At 44.8% G+C, this 20194-nt stretch overlaps 1 protein-coding gene across 4 annotated transcripts in view; it reads right to left on the bottom strand.

The window, feature by feature from the left end:
- The window catches only part of LOC129831624 (contactin-5-like), an 804231-nt gene that overhangs the window by 174026 nt on the left and 610011 nt on the right, over positions 1-20194 (bottom strand). For all 4 annotated transcript variants that reach the window (XM_055894962.1, XM_055894963.1, XM_055894964.1 and 1 more), the window contains one exon: positions 3725-3852. In XM_055894962.1, coding sequence (XP_055750937.1) covers positions 3725-3852 — 128 coding nt within the window. The remainder of the gene's footprint in view (positions 1-3724; positions 3853-20194) is intronic.

Below are 20194 nucleotides of genomic sequence, written 5' to 3'. Positions count from 1 at the left end.
CAGGGTCTCAGGAACACTAAACCCTGACGCAGGTCAAACACTATACCCAGGGTCTCAGGAACACTAAACCCTGACGCAGGTCTAACACTATACCCAGGGTCTCAGGAACACTAAACCCTGGCGCAGGTCAAACACTATACCCAGGGTCTCAGGAACACTAAACCCTGACGCAGGTCTAACACTCTACACCCAGGGCCTCAGGAACACTAAACCCTGACGCAGGTCTAACACTCTACACCCAGGGTCTCAGGAACACTAAACCCTGACGCAGGTCAAACACTATACCCAGGGTCTCAGGAACACTAAACCCTGACGCAGGTCAAACACTATACCCAGGGTCTCAGGAACACTAAACCCTGGCGCAGGTCAAACACTATACCCAGGGTCTCAGGAACACTAAACCCTGACGCAGGTCTAACACTCTACACCCAGGGCCTTAGGAACACTAAACCCTGACGCAGGTCTAACACTCTACACCCAGGGTCTCAGGAACACTAAACCCTGACGCAGGTCAAACACTATACCCAGGGTCTCAGGAACACTAAACCCTGACGCAGGTCAAACACTATACCCAGGGTCTCAGGAACACTAAACCCTGACGCAGGTCAAACACTCTATACCCAGGGTCTCAGGAACACTAAACCCTGACGCAGGTCAAACACTCTATACCCAGGGTCTCAGGAACACTAAACCCTGACGCAGGTCAAACACTCTAAACCCAGGGTCTCAGGAACACTAAACCCTGGGTTTCAGGAACACTAAACCCTGACGCAGGTCTAACACTCTACACCCAGAGTCTCAGGAACACTAAACCCTGACGCAGGTCAAACACTCTACACCCAGGGTTTCAGGAACACTAAACCCAGGGTCTCAGGAACACTAAACCCTGACGCAGGTCAAACACTCTACACCCAGGGTCTCAGGAACACTAAACCCTGACGCAGGTCAAACACTCTATACCCAGGGTCTCAGGAACACTAAACCCTGACGCAGGTCTAACACTCTATACCCAGGGTCTCAGGAACACTAAACCCTGACGCAGGTCAAACACTATACCCAGGGTCTCAGGAACACTAAACCCTGACGCAGGTCTAACACTATACCCAGGGTCTCAGGAACACTAAACCCTGGCGCAGGTCAAACACTATACCCAGGGTCTCAGGAACACTAAACCCTGACGCAGGTCTAACACTCTACACCCAGGGCCTCAGGAACACTAAACCCTGACGCAGGTCTAACACTCTACACCCAGGGTCTCAGGAACACTAAACCCTGACGCAGGTCAAACACTATACCCAGGGTCTCAGGAACACTAAACCCTGACGCAGGTCTAACACTCTACACCCAGGGTCTCAGGAACACTAAACCCTGACGCAGGTCAAACACTCTACACCCAGGGTCTCAGGAACACTAAACCCTGACGCAGGTCAAACACTCTACACCCAGGGTTTCAGGAACACTAAACCCAGGTTCTCAGGAACACTAAACCCTGACGCAGGTCAAACACTCTACACCCAGGGTCTCAGGAACACTAAACCCTGACGCAGGTCTAACACTCTACCCCCAGGGTCTCAGGAACACTAAACCCTGACGCAGGTCAAACACTCTACACCCAGGGTCTCAGGAACACTAAACCCTGACGCAGGTCAAACACTCTATACCCAGGGTCTCAGGAACACTAAACCCTGACGCAGGTCTAACACTCTATACCCAGGGTCTCAGGAACACTAAACCCTGACGCAGGTCAAACACTATACCCAGGGTCTCAGGAACACTAAACCCTGGCGCAGGTCAAACACTATACCCAGGGTCTCAGGAACACTAAACCCTGACGCAGGTCTAACACTCTACACCCAGGGCCTCAGGAACACTAAACCCTGACGCAGGTCTAACACTCTACACCCAGGGTCTCAGGAACACTAAACCCTGACGCAGGTCAAACACTATACCCAGGGTCTCAGGAACACTAAACCCTGACGCAGGTCAAACACTATGCCCAGGGTCTCAGGAACACTAAACCCTGACGCAGGTCAAACACTCTATACCCAGGGTCTCAGGAACACTAAACCCTGACGCAGGTCAAACACTCTATACCCAGGGTCTCAGGAACACTAAACCCTGACGCAGGTCAAACACTCTAAACCCAGGGTCTCAGGAACACTAAACCCTGGGTCTCAGGTACACTAAACCCTGACGCAGGTCTAACACTCTACACCCAGGGTCTCAGGAACACTAAACCCTGACGCAGGTCAAACACTCTACACCCAGGGTCTCAGGAACACTAAACCCTGACGCAGGTCAAACACTCTACACCCAGGGTTTCAGGAACACTAAACCCAGGGTCTCAGGAACACTAAACCCTGACGCAGGTCAAACACTCTACACCCAGGGTCTCAGGAACACTAAACCCTGACGCAGGTCTAACACTCTACCCCCAGGGTCTCAGGAACACTAAACCCTGACGCAGGTCAAACATTCTACACCCAGGGTCTCAGGAACACTAAACCCTGACGCAGGTCTAACACTCTACACCCAGGGTCTCAGGAACACTAAACCCTGGCGCAGGTCAAACACTCTATACCCAGGGTCTCAGGAACACTAAACCCTGACGCAGGTCTAACACTCTATACCCAGGCTCTCAGGAACACTAAACCCTGACGCAGGTCTAACACTCTATACCCAGGGTCTCAGGAACACTAAACCCTGGGTCTCAGGAACACTAAACCCTGACGCAGGTCAAACACTCTATACCCAGGGTCTCAGGAACACTAAACCCTGGCGCAGGTCAAACACTCTATACTCAGGGTCTCAGGAACACTAAACCCTGACGCAGGTCAAACACTCTAAACCCTGGGTCTCAGGAACACTAAACCCTGGGTCTCAGGAACACTAAACCCTGGGTCTCAGGAACACTAAACCCTGGGTCTCAGGAACACTAAACCCTGGGTCTCAGGAACACTAAACCCTGGGTCTCAGGAACACTAATCCCTGACGCAGGTCAAACACTCTATACCCAGGGTCTCAGGAACACTAAACCCTGGGTCTCAGGAACACTAAACCCTGGGTCTCAGGAACACTAAACCCTGACGCAGGTCAAACACTCTATACCCAGGGCCTCAGGAACACTAAACCCTGGTGCAGGTCAAACACTCTATACCCAGGGTCTCAGGAACACTAAACCCTGATGCAGGTCAAACACTCTAAACCCTGGGTCTCAGGAACAGTAAACCCTGGGTCTCAGGAACACTAAACCCTGGGTCTCAGGAACACTAAACCCTGACGCAGGTCAAACACTCTATACCCAGGGCCTCAGGAACACTAAACCCTGGTGCAGGTCAAACACTCTATACCAAGGGTCTCAGGAACACTAAACCCTGACGCAGGTCAAACACTCTATACCCAGGGTCTCAGGAACACTAAACCCTGACGCAGGTCAAACACTCTACACCCAGGATCTCTTTAGATCTCAGCTGTGAATGCTACATTACATGACAGGCCCTTTTACGCTGTCAAATAGTGTGCCCTTGAGAAATGATTCTTAAATGTGTAAACCCTTTTGCTTCACGGTCGAGCGAACAGAAAGTCCGCTACTTCTCCCCCTCTCTCTCCCCTCCGCCCCGGCACTCAGGCAAAGGTGGCGGGAAACGACATTGGGGGACTGTTTACTGGTGGCTGACCGGCATTAATTTGGCAGAAAAATAAAGCCCTCCTGGGCATCACTTACCTTTTACCCGGAGCATGGCCGTCATCTCAGCCGAGCCAAACTGATTCTCAGCCCGACAGACGTAGTCCCCCTCGTCAGAGCGGCTGGAGTTGATGATCCTCAGAGTGTTATTTCGTAATAACATTATCCTGTCAAAGAAAATAAAGAACAAAGGCAATACAAATCAATACAGGAAACCAAGCAGATTCATGCAGGTTTAGTAGCTTGTAGAATTCATTCAAATGATATGAAGTTGCTGGAAGAGGGAAGATCAGCTCAGAAAGTCAAAGACCAGCGTATGCAGGTATTTTAGAACGTCCATTTGGGGATATTACACATTTCATATACTGTATGTTCTATCTAGGTCCGACAAAATGATCGTATTGATTTCCAAAGGCAAGTTGTGCAGACAGATCCCCCGAAAAGGTCATGCTCTATGTATGTACTGTATATGTACTGTATGTATGTACTGTATGTTTGTACTGTGTATGTACTGTGTATATGTACTGTGTATATGTACTGTGTATATGTACTGTATGTATGTGCTGTGTATATGTACTGTATGTACTGTATGTATGTACTGTGTATATGTACTGTATGTACTGTAAATGTACTGTATGTATGTACTTTATGACTATATATGTACTGTATGTACTGTATATGTACTGTATGTATGTACTTTATGACTGTATATATGTACTGTATGTACTGTATAAGTACTGTATGTATGTACTTTATGACTGTATATATGTACTGTATATGTACTGTGTATATGTACTGTGTATATGTACTGTATGTATGTACTGTGTATATGTACTGTATGTACTGTATGTATGTACTGTGTATATGTACTGTATGTACTGTAAATGTACTGTATGTATGTACTTTATGACTGTATATATGTACTGTATGTACTGTATAAGTACTGTATGTATGTACTTTATGACTGTATATATGTACTGTATATGTACTGTATATATGTACTGTATGTACTGTATGTGTATGTATGTGTATGTATGTACACTACCATTAAAAGTTTGGGTCACTTAGAAATGTCCTTGTTTGTGTAAGAAAAGCACACTTTTAGTCCATTAAAATAACATCTAATGGATCAGAAATACAGACATTGTTAATGTTGTAAATGATTATTGTAGCTGAAACCGTCAGATCTGTAATGGAATATCTGCATAGACAGAGGCCCGTGTTCCAATGGCATGTTGTGTTAGCTGAGTTTATCCTTCTAAAAGACTAGTTGATCATTAGAAAACCCTTTTGCAATTAAATAGTACCCACAACAAAAACACAGTCTCTACGTCAACAGTGGCGAGTCTGGGATGTTGGCCTTCTAGGCAGAGATCCTCTGTCCAGTGTCTGTGTTATTTTTCCCATCTTAATCTTCTATTTTTATTGGCCAGTCTGAGATATGGCTTTTTCTTTGCAACTCTGCCAAGAATGCAGCAACCCGGAGTCGCCTCTTCACTGTTGACGTTGAGACTGGTGTTTTGCGGGTACTATTTAATGAAGCTGCCAGTTGAGGACTTCAGAGGCGTCTGGTTCTCAAACTATACACTCTAATGTACTTGTCCTCTCGCTCAGTTGTTCACTGGGGCCTCCCACTCCTCTTTCTATTCTGGTTAGAGACAGTTAACGCTGTTCTGTGAAGGGAGTAGTACACAGCGTTGTACGAGATCTTCAGTTTCTTGCTAATTTCTCACTTAGAATACCCTTCATTTCTCAGAACAAGAATAGATTGATGAGTTTCAGAAGAAAGTTATTTGTTTCTGGACATTTTGAGCCCGTAATCGAACCCACAAATGCTGATGCTCCAGATACTCAACTAGTCTTAAGAAGGGCAGTTTTATTGCTTCTTTAATCAGGACAACAGTTGTCAGCTGTGCTAACATATTTGCAAAAGGGTTTTCTAATGATCAATTAGCCTTTTAAATGATAAACTTGGAATAGCTAACACAACGTTCCATTGGAACACAGGAGTGATGGTTGCTGATAATGGGCCTCTGTACGCCTATGTACAGTCGTGGCCAAAAGTTTTGAGAATTACACAAATATACATTTTCACAAAGTTTGCTGCTTCAGTGTCTTTAGATATTTTGTGTCAGATGTTACTATGGATACTGAAGTATAATCACAGTCACGTCCTGACCATAGAAAGCCTTATTTTCTATAGTAGAGTAGGTCAGGGCGTGACTGGGGGTTAGTCTAGTATTATTCTATGTGGGGTTCTAGTTTTGTTTTTCTATGTTGGTGATTGGTGTGATTCCCAATTAGAGGCAGCTGGTAATCGTTGTCTCTAATTGGGGATCATATTTAAGTATCATTTTTTCCACATGTGTTTTATGGGATATTGTTTTGAGTTAGTGCACGTAGCACCTCTGTTGTCACGATTTGTTGTTTATTGTTTATTTGTTTTTTGTCTTTGCTAAGTTTCACTTTATCATTAAATTATGTGGAACTCAACATCCTCTGCGCCTTTGTCCGATATTTATTCCAATGATCGTGACAATTACCAGCATTTCATAAGTGTCAAAGGCTTTTATTGACAATTACATGAAGTTGATGCAAAGAGTCAATACTTGCAGAGTTGACCCTTCTTTTTCAAGACCTCTACAATCCGCCCTGACATGCTGTCAATTAACTTCTGGGCCACATCCTGACTGATGGCAGCCCATTCTTGCATAATATATGCTTGGAGTTTGTCAGAATTTGTGGGGTTTTGTTTGCCCACCCGCTTCTTGAGGATGGACCACAAGTTTTCAATGGGATTAAGGTCTGGGGAGTTTCCTGGCCATGGACCCAAAATATCTATGTTTTGTTCCCCGAGCCACTTAGTTATCACTTTTGCCTTATGGCAAGGTGCTCCATCATGCTGGAAAATGCATTGTTCGTCACCAAACTGTTCCTGGATGGTTGGGAGAAGTTGATCTTGGAGGATGTGTTGGTACCATTCTTTATTCATGGCTGTGTTCTTAGGCAAAATTGTGAGTGAGCCCACTCCCTTGGCTGAGAAGCAACCCCACACATGAATGGTCTCAGGATGCTTTACTGTTGGCATGACACAGGACTGATGGTAGCGCTCAACTTGTCTTCTCCAGGACAAGCTTTTTTCCGGATGCCCCAAACAATCGGAAAGGGGATTCATCAGAGAAATTTACTTTACCCCAGTCCTCAGCAGTCCAATCCCTGTGCCTTTTGCAGAATATCAGTCTGTCCCTGATGTTTTTCCTGGAGAGAAGTGGCTTCTTTGCTGCCCTTCTTGACACCAGGCCATCCTCCAAAAGTCTTCGCCTCACTGTGCGTGCAGATGCACTCACACCTGCCTGCTGCCATTCCTGAGCATGCTCTGTAGTAGTGGTGCCCCGATCCCGCAGCTCAATCAACTTTAGGAGACGGTCCTGGTGCTTGCTGGACTTTCTTGGGCGCCCTGAAGCCTTCTTCACAACAATTGAACCACTCTCCTTCAAGTTCCTAATGATCCGATAAATGGTTGATTTAGGTGCAATCTTACTGACAGCAATATCCTTGCCTGTGAAGCCTTTTTTGTGCAAAGCAATGATGACGGTACGTGTTTCCTTCCAGGTAACGATGATTGACAGAGGAAGAACAATGATTCCAAGCACCACCCTCCTTTTGAAGCTTCCAGTCTGTTATTCGAACTCAATCAGCATGACAGAGTGATCTCCAGCCCTGTCCTCGTCAACACTCACACCTGTGTTAACCTGTTGGGGATGGGGGCGCTGTTTAGACTATTTATGCTAATTTGGTAATTTTTGAAACGGCTTCCCACAAAATCCTTGATCGTACAATATGCATATTATTATTATGATTGGATAGAACACAGTCTATAGTTTCTATAGGAGTTGAAATTTTGTCTCTAAGTGGAACAGAGCCCATTCTACAGCAATTTCCCTGACATGGATTCAGATTTCAGAAATGTTGGCCCCTGATCTGGAGTCAGTTAAAAAGGCACTCTTATTGCTATGACTGTACGGACACTTCTTACGTCTTCCCCTGGATGCCTTTACGTGATGACGATTCCAATGTGGTCGATTGCGCGTTCACAGGCCCTATAAATCAAAAAACCCTGTAGCTAGCAAGTCTTTTCTTGGTGCGTCACGCGCCTAGAGGACACCGGCGCGCACCTGTTCCAAGCGTTAGTTTAGCCTGTTATATTTCTCCGGTCATCTTTTCACTCGTTATAGGAGTTAAAAACATCATAAGGTAGTTAATTTAAAGCGTTTTATAGCAATTTATATCCGTTTAGTGCGATTTTGGGACATTTCTTTTTGAAACGATGTGAAAAGTTGGGCACGCTTTTCAGTTCATCCCGAACGCAGTTGACATTTCCACATGGCAAGAGGACAGCTTTCCACCAAAAGACGATTTCTCCCAAGAAAGGATCCTTTGCCCAAGATACTGATGGAAGAACAGCTCAAGGTAGGACATTTTTATTATGATAAATCGTGTTTCTGTCGAAACATTTTAGTGGCTTAGGACGCCATGTTTTATGACGTAGCTTCGCTAGGCGCAAACTGTATTGAAAAGTAAGGATAAATTAAAAAATGTAATTCCGCAATTGTATTAAGAATTAAATTGTCTATCAATCCCTGTCCACCCTATATTTTTTTGTCACGTTTATGAGTATTTATGTATAAGAGTAGATCACTGTCTAAGTGGCGCAAGGACATATTATGACCAGCTGAGTTACATTTCACATTGTCTAACCATGATTTTGGTGGCTAAATATAAACGTTTTCGATCAAACTCTATATGCATTGTGTAATATGATGTTACAGGAGTGTCATCTGAAGAATTCTGAGAAGGTTAGTGAAAAAATTAATATCTTTTGGCGATGTTGACTTTTATCGCTCACTTTGGCTAGAATCAATGCTGGGCTGCTATGTGGTATGTGCTATGCTAATATAACGATTTATTGTGTTTTCGCTGTAAGACACTTAGAAAATCTGAAATATTGTCTGTATTCACAGGATCTGTGTCTTTCGATTCGTGTATGCTGTGTATTTTTACGAAATGTTTGATGATTAGTAAGTAGGTAAACACGTTGCTCTAAGTAGTTTTTCTATTCCATTTGTGACGGTGGGTGCAATTGTAACCTATGCCATCTACCTGAAATATGCACTTTTTTCTAACAAAACCTATCCCATACCATAAATATGTTATCAGACTGTCATCTAATGAGTTTTTTTGTTGGTTAGGGGCTATAAATATCTTCGTTTAGCCGAATTGGTGATGGCTACTGGTGTTGGTGGACAAATAAAAGATGGTGGATTATGCTAATGTATTTTTAGGTAATAGATGTACATCTTTACATATTGTGTCTTCCCTGTAAAACATTTTAAAAATCGGACATGTTGACTGGATTCACAAGATCTGTGTCTTTCATTAGCTGTATTGGACTTTAATGTGTGAAAGTTAAATGTTTTAAAAATATATATTTTTTGAATTTCGCGGCACTGGTTTTTCAGTGGGGGGGGGGGGGGGGGGGGGTGTGCCGCTAGCGCCACGCTGATCCTAGACAGGTGATGTCAGCTGGTCCTTTTGTGGCAGGGCTGAAATTCAGTGGAAATGTTTTTTGGGGATTCAGTTCATTTGCAAGGCAAAGAGGGACTTTGCAATTAATTGCATTTCATCTGATCACTCTTCATAACATTCTGGAGTATATGCAAATTGCCATCATACAAACTGAGGCAGCAGACTTTGTAAAAACTAATATTTGTGTCATTCTCAAAACTTTTGGCCACGACTGAAGATATTCCATAATTTTTTTTGCCATTTCCTGCCACAATAGTCATTTACACCATTAACAATGTCTACACTGTATTTCTGATCAATTTGATGTTATTGTAATGGACAAAAATATGCTTTTCTTTAAAAAACAAATAAAATTGTGTGTTGGTCACATACACATGTGTTATGTGACCAAAATGTTATTGGTCACATACACATGGTTAGCAGATGTTAATGTGAGTGTAGCGAAATGCTTGTGCTTCTAGTTCCGACCATGCAGTAATATCTAACAAGTAATCTAACAATTTCACAACAACTACCTTATACACACAAGTGTAAAGGAATGAAAAAGATTATGTACATATAAATATATGGATGAGCGATGGCCGAACAGCATATGCAGTAGATGGTATAGAGTACTGTACAGTATATACATATGAGATGAGTAATGTAGGGTATGTAAACATTATATAAAGTAGCATTGTTTAAAGTGACTAGTGATACATTCATTACATCCAATTAGTAATTATTAAAGTAGCTAGAGAGTTGAGTCAGTATGTTGGCAGCAGCCATTCAATGTTAGTGGTGGCTGTTTAACAGTCTGATGGCCTTGAGATAGAAGCTGTTTTTCAGTCTCTCGGTCCCAGCTTTGATGCACCTGTACTGACCTCGCCTTCTGGATGATAGCGGGGTGAACAGGCAGTGGCTCGGGTGGTTGTTGTCCTTGATGATCTTTATGGCCTTCCTGTGACATCGGGTGGTGTAGGTGACCTGGAGGGCAGGTAGTTTGCCCCCGGTGATGCGTTGTGCAGACCTCACTACCCTCTGGAGAGCCTTACGTTTGTGGGCAGAGCAGTTGCCGTACCAGGCTGTGATACAGCCCGACAGGATGCTCTCGATTGTGCATCTGTAAAAGTTTGTGAGTGTTTTTGGGTGACAAGCCACATTTTTTCAGCTTCCTGAGGTTGAAGAGGCGCTGCTGCGCCTTCTTCACCACACTGTCTGTGTGCGTGGACCATTTCAGTTTGTCCGTGATGTGTACACCGAGGAATTTAAAACATTCCACCTTCTCCACTGCTCTCCAGTTGATGTGGATAGGGGGGTCCTCCCTCTGCTGTTTCCTCAAGTCCACAATCATCTCCTTTGTTTTGATGACGTTGAGTGTGAGGTTATTTTCCTGACACCACACTCCAAGGGCCCTCACCTCCACCCTGTAGGCCGTCTCGTCGTTGTTGGTAATCAAGCCTACCACTGTAGTGTCGTCCGCAAACTTGATGATTGAGTTGGAGGCGTGCATGGCCACGCAGTCGTGGGTGAACAGGGAGTACAGGATAGGGCTGAGAACGCACCCTTGTGGGGCCCCAGGGTCTGCACAGGGCGGGGTCAATACCCAGGGTCTCGAGCTTAATGACGAGTTTGGAGGGTACTATGGTGTCAAGGAAATGTCTAAGTGACCCCAAACTTTTGAACTGTAGTGTATTTGCTACATAAACTGGTCAACTGTGAACCCAAGTGATGCCTTCCTATTTTAGGATAGGATCTATTTTTCTGGGTGACCTTCAATACGATGACCTGAAATCAGTTTCTGACGTGATTCTAAGTACCACACCAATAACAGCAGCAGACAGAGTGAAATGGATAAACAGCTCAATACATGTTATTTTCACATCTACCGACCAATCAACCATTTAAATTCCTTAATGAAGGCGATTTACTGATAACATTAAATAAGTCTAATCTCCAATAAGATTACAGCACTGATGTTATGGGTCGCGATAAGGTCTAAGCTAAAAGGGAACAAGCGTTGACTGGAAATACAGCCACTTTCATTCCAGCCTCAGTGGAATATCCATTAGACTGCACAGTGTTAAAACAATGTCCCTAATGGTGAACTATTCCCTGTATAGTGTACTACTTTTGTAAAATAAAAGTAGTTTACTATATTGGAAAATCGGTGGCATTTGGGACAAGGACTCACATAGTTATATTGTTGTAAATGATCAAACAGCTGCTATTTGTAGATAAAGCAACAACACATGGAGCGTGTACATTTTAAAGTAGGCTTCATTTGGTATCAATGTATATGATCTGAAGCAGGGTGTATTTAAAGGGAACAAGGCACCACTTTCAACCAATGCACCACATTTGATTACCTGTGTAGTGTACATGCACCACATTTGATTACCTGTGTCATTTGATTACCTGTTCCATTTGATTACCTGTGTCATTTGATTACCTGTTCCATTTGATTACCTGTTCCATTTGATTACCTGTTCCATTTGATTACCTGTTCCATTTGATTACCTGTTCCATTTGATTACCTGTTCCATTTGATTACCTGTTCCATTTGATTACATGTGTAGTGTACCTGTTCCATTTGATTACCTGTGTAGTGTACATGTGCCATTTGATTACCTGTGTAGTCTACATGTGCCATTTGATTACCTGTGTCATTTGATTACCTGTTCCATTTGATTACCTGTTCCATTTGATTACCTGTTCCATTTGATTACCTGTTCCATTTGATTACCTGTGTCATTTGATTACCTGTTCCATTTGATTACCTGTTCCATTTGATTACCTGTTCCATTTGATTACCTGTTCCATTTGATTACCTGTGTAGTCTACATATGCCATTTGATTACCTGTTCCATTTGATTACCTGTGTAGTCTACATGTGCCATTTGATTACCTGTGTAGTGTACATGTGCCATTTGATTACCTGTTCCATTTGATTACCTGTTCCATTTGATTACCTGTTCCATTTGATTACCTGTTCCATTTGATTACCTGTTCCATTTGATTACCTGTGTAGTCTACATGTGCCATTTGATTACCTGTGTAGTGTACATGTGCCATTTGATTACCTGTTCCATTTGATTACCTGTTCCATTTGATTACCTGTTCCATTTGATTACCTGTTCCATTTGATTACCTGTTCCATTTGATTACCTGTTCCATTTGATTACCTGTGTAGTCTACATGTGCCATTTGATTACCTGTGTAGTGTACATGTGCCATTTGATTACCTGTTCCATTTGATTACCTGTGTAGTGTACATGTGTCATTTGATTACCTGTGTAGTTTTTGTATTTATTAGGGATCCCCATTAGTTTCAGAAGAAAGGTCTTTGTTTTGAGCCTGTTTTGAGCCTGTAATTGAACCCACAAATGCTGATGCTCCAGATACTCAACTAGTCTAAAGAAGAGGCGACTCCAGGAGTCTGGCCTTCTAGGCAGAGTTCATCTGTCCAGTGTCTGTGTTATTTTTCCCATCTTAATCTTCTATTTTTATTGGCCAGTCTGAGATACAGCTTATTCTTTGCAACTCTACTTAGATAAGGCCAGCATCCCGGAGTCGTCTCTTCACTGTTGACGTTGAGACTGGTGTTTTGTGGGTACTATTTAATGAAGCTGCCAGTTGAGGACTTGTGATGTGTCTGTTTCTCAAACTAGACTCTCTAATGTACTTGTCCTCTTGCTCAGTTGTGCACCAGGGCCTCCCATTCCTCTTTCAATTCTGGTTAGGGCCAGTTTGCGCTGTTCTGTGGAGGGAGTAGTACAGAGCGTTGTACGAGATCTTCCGTTTCTTGGCAATTTCTCGCATGGAATAGCCTTCATTTCTCAGAACAAGAATAGACTGAAGAGTTTCAGAAGAAAGGTCTTTGTTTCTGGCCATTATGAGCCCGTGTGTGTGTGTGTGTATGTATGTATGTATGTATGTATGTATGTATGTATGTATGTATGTATGTATGTATGTATGTATGTATGTATGTATGTATGTATGTATGTATGTATGTATGTATGTATGTATGTATGTATGTATGTATGTATGTATGTATGTATAGAGAGAGAGAGAGAGAGGAGAGAGAGAGAGAGAGAGAGGAGAGAGAGAGAGAGAGAGGAGAGAGAGAGAGAGAGAGAGAGAGAGAGAGAGGAGAGAGAGAGAGAGAGAGAGAGAGAGAGAGAGAGATGAGAGAGAGAGAGAAGAGGAGAGAGAGAGGAGAGAGAGAGAGAGAGAGGGAGGAGAGAGAGAAGAGAGGAGAGAGAGAGAGAGAGAGAGAGAGAGAGGAGAGAGAGAGAGAGAGAGAGAGAGAGAGAGAGAGAGAGAGAGAGAGAGAGAGAGAGGATAAATAAAAGGCTCAGTGGAGAGGTTCTGACAGTCATCCAACTCAGTAGAGAGCAGATGGCTTTAGGCTGTGGACCTACTGACAGACCAGGACCTGGTGTAGAGAGCAGATGACTTTAGGCTGTGGACCTACTGACAGACCAGGACCTAGTGTAGAGAGCAGATGGCTTTAGGCTGTGGACCTACTGACAGACCAGGACCTAGTGTAGAGAGCAGATGGCTTTAGGCTGCGGACCTACTGACAGACCAGGACCTGGTGTAGAGAGCAGATGACTTTAGGCTGTGGACCTACTGACAGACCAGGACCTAGTGTAGAGAGCAGATGGCTTTAGGCTGTGGACCTACTGACAGACCAGGACCTGGTGTAGAGAGCAGATGACTTTAGGCTGTGGACCTACTGACAGACCAGGACCTGGTGTAGAGAGCAGATGGCTTTAGGCTGTGGACCTACTGACAGACCAGGACCTGGTGTAGAGAGCCGACTGACACATTAGTCCTTTCCAACCTTCCTTTTATGTATGCAGATGTCCAATCCCATTATATTTGAGCTTGGACCTCAGGAATATATATGAATATTTACAAAGTCATAATTATTTATAAAAAATGCATTTTCTCAATTCCAAAATACAAACAGATAAGATCTGAATGACATTGGCTGGGGGAAAGTGGAGAGAAGGAGAGAGGTCTCTTGGCTCTTCTCTAAGTTGCCTTGTAGGCAGGCAGGGAACTCATCAAGGCATAACATAATCTTCATAAGGAGACTGAAAGCTTGGAGACATTCTTCAAATTAGGGAAAGAGAGCACACATCCACCAGGGACAGAGAGGCAGGAAGGAAGACCACATGATAGGTATACAGCACAATGCAAATGAAACCAACCTGACAGAGAGAAAATAAATGGTGTCTGGCTATGTGATAGAATAACTTGTGTTGTTTTATCATTTAATAATAACAATAAGACATTGGGGATTTTATTAGGTCTGATGTAAGAACAAGGCTTTCAGAGAATGAAATAAATGAAAATGATATTCAAATACTAATGTGTTTAATAATGTCTATGAAACACTAAATAATTATGGCCATTCTTCTGTCTGTTATAGACAGAAGAAAAAGTGAGGGGTTTTTTTGGCTTTCAATTGAGTCTGTCTGTCTGTCTGTCTGTCTGTCTGTCTGTCTGTCTGTTTGTCTGTCTGAAACTAACGGTGACTTTCCATTAGGAGACAACAACGCTGAACATTAGCGGAAATCGATGTTAATTACAAACATTCATTAAGTCAGCACAGCTGTCAATGTCTGATAAACGCTAACGGATGTAGCTGCTTCGATTCCACTCCTCTACCCCTACACCCCTCTGCTCTGCCCAGGATTTAACTTCTCGCCCTCCCTGCCTCCACAGAGGTCTTTCTTGCCAATCGTTAATGTCAGAGACAGACAGTCTTCTGAGAATTAGTTATCCTGGCCAAGACATGGAGATGCATCAGTCTTCTGAGAATTAGTTATCCTGGCCAAGACATGGAGACACATCAATCCACAGCCAGATAATATGTTGTCCTTTCGAATATATGGTGGAAGGTGGCAGAGTTACAGCGGTGTTTGTTAGACCAGGAGACACCCCGAAAATTGTTTTTCTCACAAAAACGTCTGTAGCGTCCAAACAGTTTGGTCTACAAACTAATATAATAGAAACATATTTTGACTTGTTGAAACAAAGTTAGAGGTAGATTTTCGGATTCCTTTCTCTGCAAGTTGAACGAGTGGATTACTCAAATCGATGGCACCAACTAAACAGACTTTTTGGGATATAAAGAAGGATTTTATCTAACAAAACGACACTACATGTTATAGCTGGGACCCTTTGGATGACAAATCAGAGGAAGATTTTCGAAAAGTAAGTGAATATTTAATCGCTACTTGTGAATTTCTGAAACCTGTCCCAGTGGAAACATATGTTGATGTGGGACGCCGTCCTCAAACAATCGCATGGAATGTTTTCACTGTAATGGCTACTGTAAATGGGACAGTGCAGTTAGATTAACAAGAATTTAAGCTTTCAACCGATATAAGACACGTATATGTACCTAAATGTTTAATATCTATAATTTTATGATTATTTATTGGAATTGCGCGCCCTCCAGTTTCACCAGAAGTTGTCTCGCTAGCGGGATGGTAAAAGGTTTTAGGAATGTGTTCTCCGTTTTTCTCTACAACACGCACAAGCCTCAAAAGAATGAAGGTAACCCAGTACCAGTTTAAAAATAAATGGAGGTACTGTATTTGTAGAAGTACTTTAGTGCCCAAAAAAATGGGTTAAATAAGGTAACCTATTTCTTTACAAAAATCCCGAGCATTTGTATATCTTTCAGATATAGGACAGACACTTAAAAACCTACTTCCTTTTTTTTGGACCAACTTTTTATCTAGTTTGTCATTTCTTCAGAAGGGGGTTTAGAGGTACAGGTATAACATTCAAAGTCATTTGCATGAGCTTTGCAGTAGTTGTTTATATATATATTACAGAGATTAGTCCTTTCGGGAGACCAGATAATCTGTTTGCATATTGCATTATTGGATGGTTCGACAGCTGGGTTTCCCATGGAACTCTGTAGCCAGCATAGTTTTTTTTTTTTTTTTTTTTACCTTTATTTAACTAGGCAAGTCAGTTAAGAACAAATTCTTATTTTCAATGACGGCCTAGGAACAGTGGGTTAACTGCCTGTTCAGGGGCAGAACGACAGATTTGTACCTTGTCAGCTCGGGGATTTGAACTTGCAACCTTCCGGTTACTAGTCCAACGCTCTAACCACTAGGCTACGCTGCCGCCCCAGCCAGCATAGTTTCCCATGGAACTCTATAGACAGCATAGTTTCCCATGGAACTCTGTAGACAGCATAGTTTCCCATGGAACTCTGTAGACAGCATAGTTTCCCGTGGAACTCTGTAGCCAGCATAGTTTCCCGTGGAACTCTGTAGCCAGCATAGTTTCCCGTGGAACTCTGTAGCCAGCATAGTTTCCCGTGGAACTCTGTAGCCAGCATAGTTTCCCGTGGAACTCTGTAGCCAGCATAGTTTCCCGTGGAACTCTGTAGCCAGCATAGTTTCCCGTGGAACTCTGTAGCCAGCATAGTTTCCCGTGGAACTCTGTAGCCAGCATAGTTTCCCGTGGAACTCTGTAGCCAGCATAGTTTCCCGTGGAACTCTGTAGCCAGCATAGTTTCCCGTGGAACTCTGTAGCCAGCATAGTTTCCCGTGGAACTCTGTAGCCAGCATAGTTTCCCGTGGAACTCTGTAGCCAGCATAGTTTCCCGTGGAACTCTGTAGCCAGCATAGTTTCCCGTGGAACTCTGTAGCCAGCATAGTTTCCCGTGGAACTCTGTAGCCAGCATAGTTTCCCGTGGAACTCTGTAGCCAGCATAGTTTCCCGTGGAACTCTGTAGCCAGCATAGTTTCCCGTGGAACTCTGTAGCCAGCATAGTTTCCCGTGGAACTCTGTAGCCAGCATAGTTTCCCGTGGAACTCTGTAGCCAGCATAGTTTCCCGTGGAACTCTGTAGCCAGCATAGTTTCCCGTGGAACTCTGTAGCCAGCATAGTTTCCCGTGGAACTCTGTAGCCAGCATAGTTTCCCGTGGAACTCTGTAGCCAGCATAGTTTCCCGTGGAACTCTGTAGCCAGCATAGTTTCCCGTGGAACTCTGTAGCCAGCATAGTTTCCCGTGGAACTCTGTAGCCAGCATAGTTTCCCGTGGAACTCTGTAGCCAGCATAGTTTCCCGTGGAACTCTGTAGCCAGCATAGTTTCCCGTGGAACTCTGTAGCCAGCATAGTTTCCCGTGGAACTCTGTAGCCAGCATAGTTTCCCGTGGAACTCTGTAGCCAGCATAGTTTCCCGTGGAACTCTGTAGCCAGCATAGTTTCCCGTGGAACTCTGTAGCCAGCATAGTTTCCCGTGGAACTCTGTAGCCAGCATAGTTTCCCGTGGAACTCTGTAGCCAGCATAGTTTCCCGTGGAACTCTGTAGCCAGCATAGTTTCCCGTGGAACTCTGTAGCCAGCATAGTTTCCCGTGGAACTCTGTAGCCAGCATAGTTTCCCGTGGAACTCTGTAGCCAGCATAGTTTCCCGTGGAACTCTGTAGCCAGCATAGTTTCCCGTGGAACTCTGTAGCCAGCATAGTTTCCCGTGGAACTCTGTAGCCAGCATAGTTTCCCGTGGAACTCTGTAGCCAGCATAGTTTCCCGTGGAACTCTGTAGCCAGCATAGTTTTCCGTGGAACTCTGTAGCCAGCATAGTTTCCCGTGGAACTCTGTAGCCAGCATAGTTTCCCGTGGAACTCTGTAGCCAGCATAGTTTCCCGTGGAACTCTGTAGCCAGCGTAGTTTCCCGTGGAACTCTGTAGCCAGCGTAGTTTCCCGTGGAACTCTGTAGCCAGCGTAGTTTCCCGTGGAACTCTGTAGCCAGCGTAGTTTCCCGTGGAACTCTGTAGCCAGCGTAGTTTCCCGTGGAACTCTGTAGCCAGCGTAGTTTCCCGTGGCACTCTGTAGCCAGCGTAGTTTCCCCTGGAACTCTGTAGCCAGCGTAGTTTCCCGTGGAACTCTGTAGCCAGCGTAGTTTCCCGTGGAACTCTGTAGCCAGCGTAGTTTCCCGTGGAACTCTGTAGCCAGCGTAGTTTCCCGTGGAACTCTGTAGCCAGCGTAGTTTCCCGTGGAACTCTGTAGCCAGCGTAGTTTCCCGTGGAACTCTGTAGCCAGCGTAGTTTCCCGTGGAACTCTGTAGCCAGCGTAGTTTCCCGTGGAACTCTGTAGCCAGCGTAGTTTCCCGTGGAACTCTGTAGCCAGCGTAGTTTCCCGTGGAACTCTGTAGCCAGCGTAGTTTCCCGTGGAACTCTGTAGCCAGCGTAGTTTCCCGTGGAACTCTGTAGCCAGCGTAGTTTCCCGTGGAACTCTGTAGCCAGCGTAGTTTCCCGTGGAACTCTGTAGCCAGCGTAGTTTCCCGTGGAACTCTGTAGCCAGCGTAGTTTCCCGTGGAACTCTGTAGCCAGCGTAGTTTCCCGTGGAACTCTGTAGCCAGCATAGTTTCCCGTGGAACTCTGTAGCCAGCATAGTTTCCCGTGGAACTCTGTAGCCAGCATAGTTTCCCGTGGAACTCTGTAGCCAGCATAGTTTCCCGTGGAACTCTGTAGCCAGCATAGTTTCCCGTGGAACTCTGTAGCCAGCATAGTTTCCCGTGGAACTCTGTAGCCAGCATAGTTTCCCGTGGAACTCTGTAGCCAGCATAGTTTCCCGTGGAACTCTGTAGCCAGCATAGTTTCCCGTGGAACTCTGTAGCCAGCATAGTTTCCCGTGGAACTCTGTAGCCAGCATAGTTTCCCGTGGAACTCTGTAGCCAGCATAGTTTCCCGTGGAACTCTGTAGCCAGCATAGTTTCCCGTGGAACTCTGTAGCCAGCATAGTTTCCCGTGGAACTCTGTAGCCAGCATAGTTTCCCGTGGAACTCTGTAGCCAGCATAGTTTCCCGTGGAACTCTGTAGCCAGCATAGTTTCCCGTGGAACTCTGTAGCCAGCATAGTTTCCCGTGGAACTCTGTAGCCAGCATAGTTTCCCGTGGAACTCTGTAGCCAGCATAGTTTCCCGTGGAACTCTGTAGCCAGCATAGTTTCCCGTGGAACTCTGTAGCCAGCATAGTTTCCCGTGGAACTCTGTAGCCAGCATAGTTTCCCGTGGAACTCTGTAGCCAGCATAGTTTCCCGTGGAACTCTGTAGCCAGCATAGTTTCCCGTGGAACTCTGTAGCCAGCATAGTTTCCCGTGGAACTCTGTAGCCAGCATAGTTTCCCGTGGAACTCTGTAGCCAGCATAGTTTCCCGTGGAACTCTGTAGCCAGCATAGTTTCCCGTGGAACTCTGTAGCCAGCATAGTTTCCCGTGGAACTCTGTAGCCAGCATAGTTTCCCGTGGAACTCTGTAGCCAGCATAGTTTCCCGTGGAACTCTGTAGCCAGCATAGTTTCCCGTGGAACTCTGTAGCCAGCATAGTTTCCCGTGGAACTCTGTAGCCAGCATAGTTTCCCGTGGAACTCTGTAGCCAGCATAGTTTCCCGTGGAACTCTGTAGCCAGCATAGTTTCCCGTGGAACTCTGTAGCCAGCATAGTTTCCCGTGGAACTCTGTAGCCAGCATAGTTTCCCGTGGAACTCTGTAGCCAGCATAGTTTCCCGTGGAACTCTGTAGCCAGCATAGTTTCCCGTGGAACTCTGTAGCCAGCATAGTTTCCCGTGGAACTCTGTAGCCAGCATAGTTTCCCGTGGAACTCTGTAGCCAGCATAGTTTCCCGTGGAACTCTGTAGCCAGCATAGTTTTCCGTGGAACTCTGTAGCCAGCATAGTTTCCCGTGGAACTCTGTAGCCAGCATAGTTTCCCGTGGAACTCTGTAGCCAGCATAGTTTCCCGTGGAACTCTGTAGCCAGCATAGTTTCCCGTGGAACTCTGTAGCCAGCATAGTTTCCCGTGGAACTCTGTAGCCAGCGTAGTTTCCCGTGGCACTCTGTAGCCAGCGTAGTTTCCCGTGGAACTCTGTAGCCAGCGTAGTTTCCCGTGGAACTCTGTAGCCAGCG

This window comes from Salvelinus fontinalis, chromosome 33 (assembly GCF_029448725.1).
Source record: "Salvelinus fontinalis isolate EN_2023a chromosome 33, ASM2944872v1, whole genome shotgun sequence".
In the NCBI taxonomy this organism is placed as follows: Eukaryota; Metazoa; Chordata; class Actinopteri; order Salmoniformes; family Salmonidae; genus Salvelinus; species Salvelinus fontinalis.
Note: the sequence above shows the minus strand (reverse complement) of the source record. Positions and strands in the feature narration are given on the sequence as shown.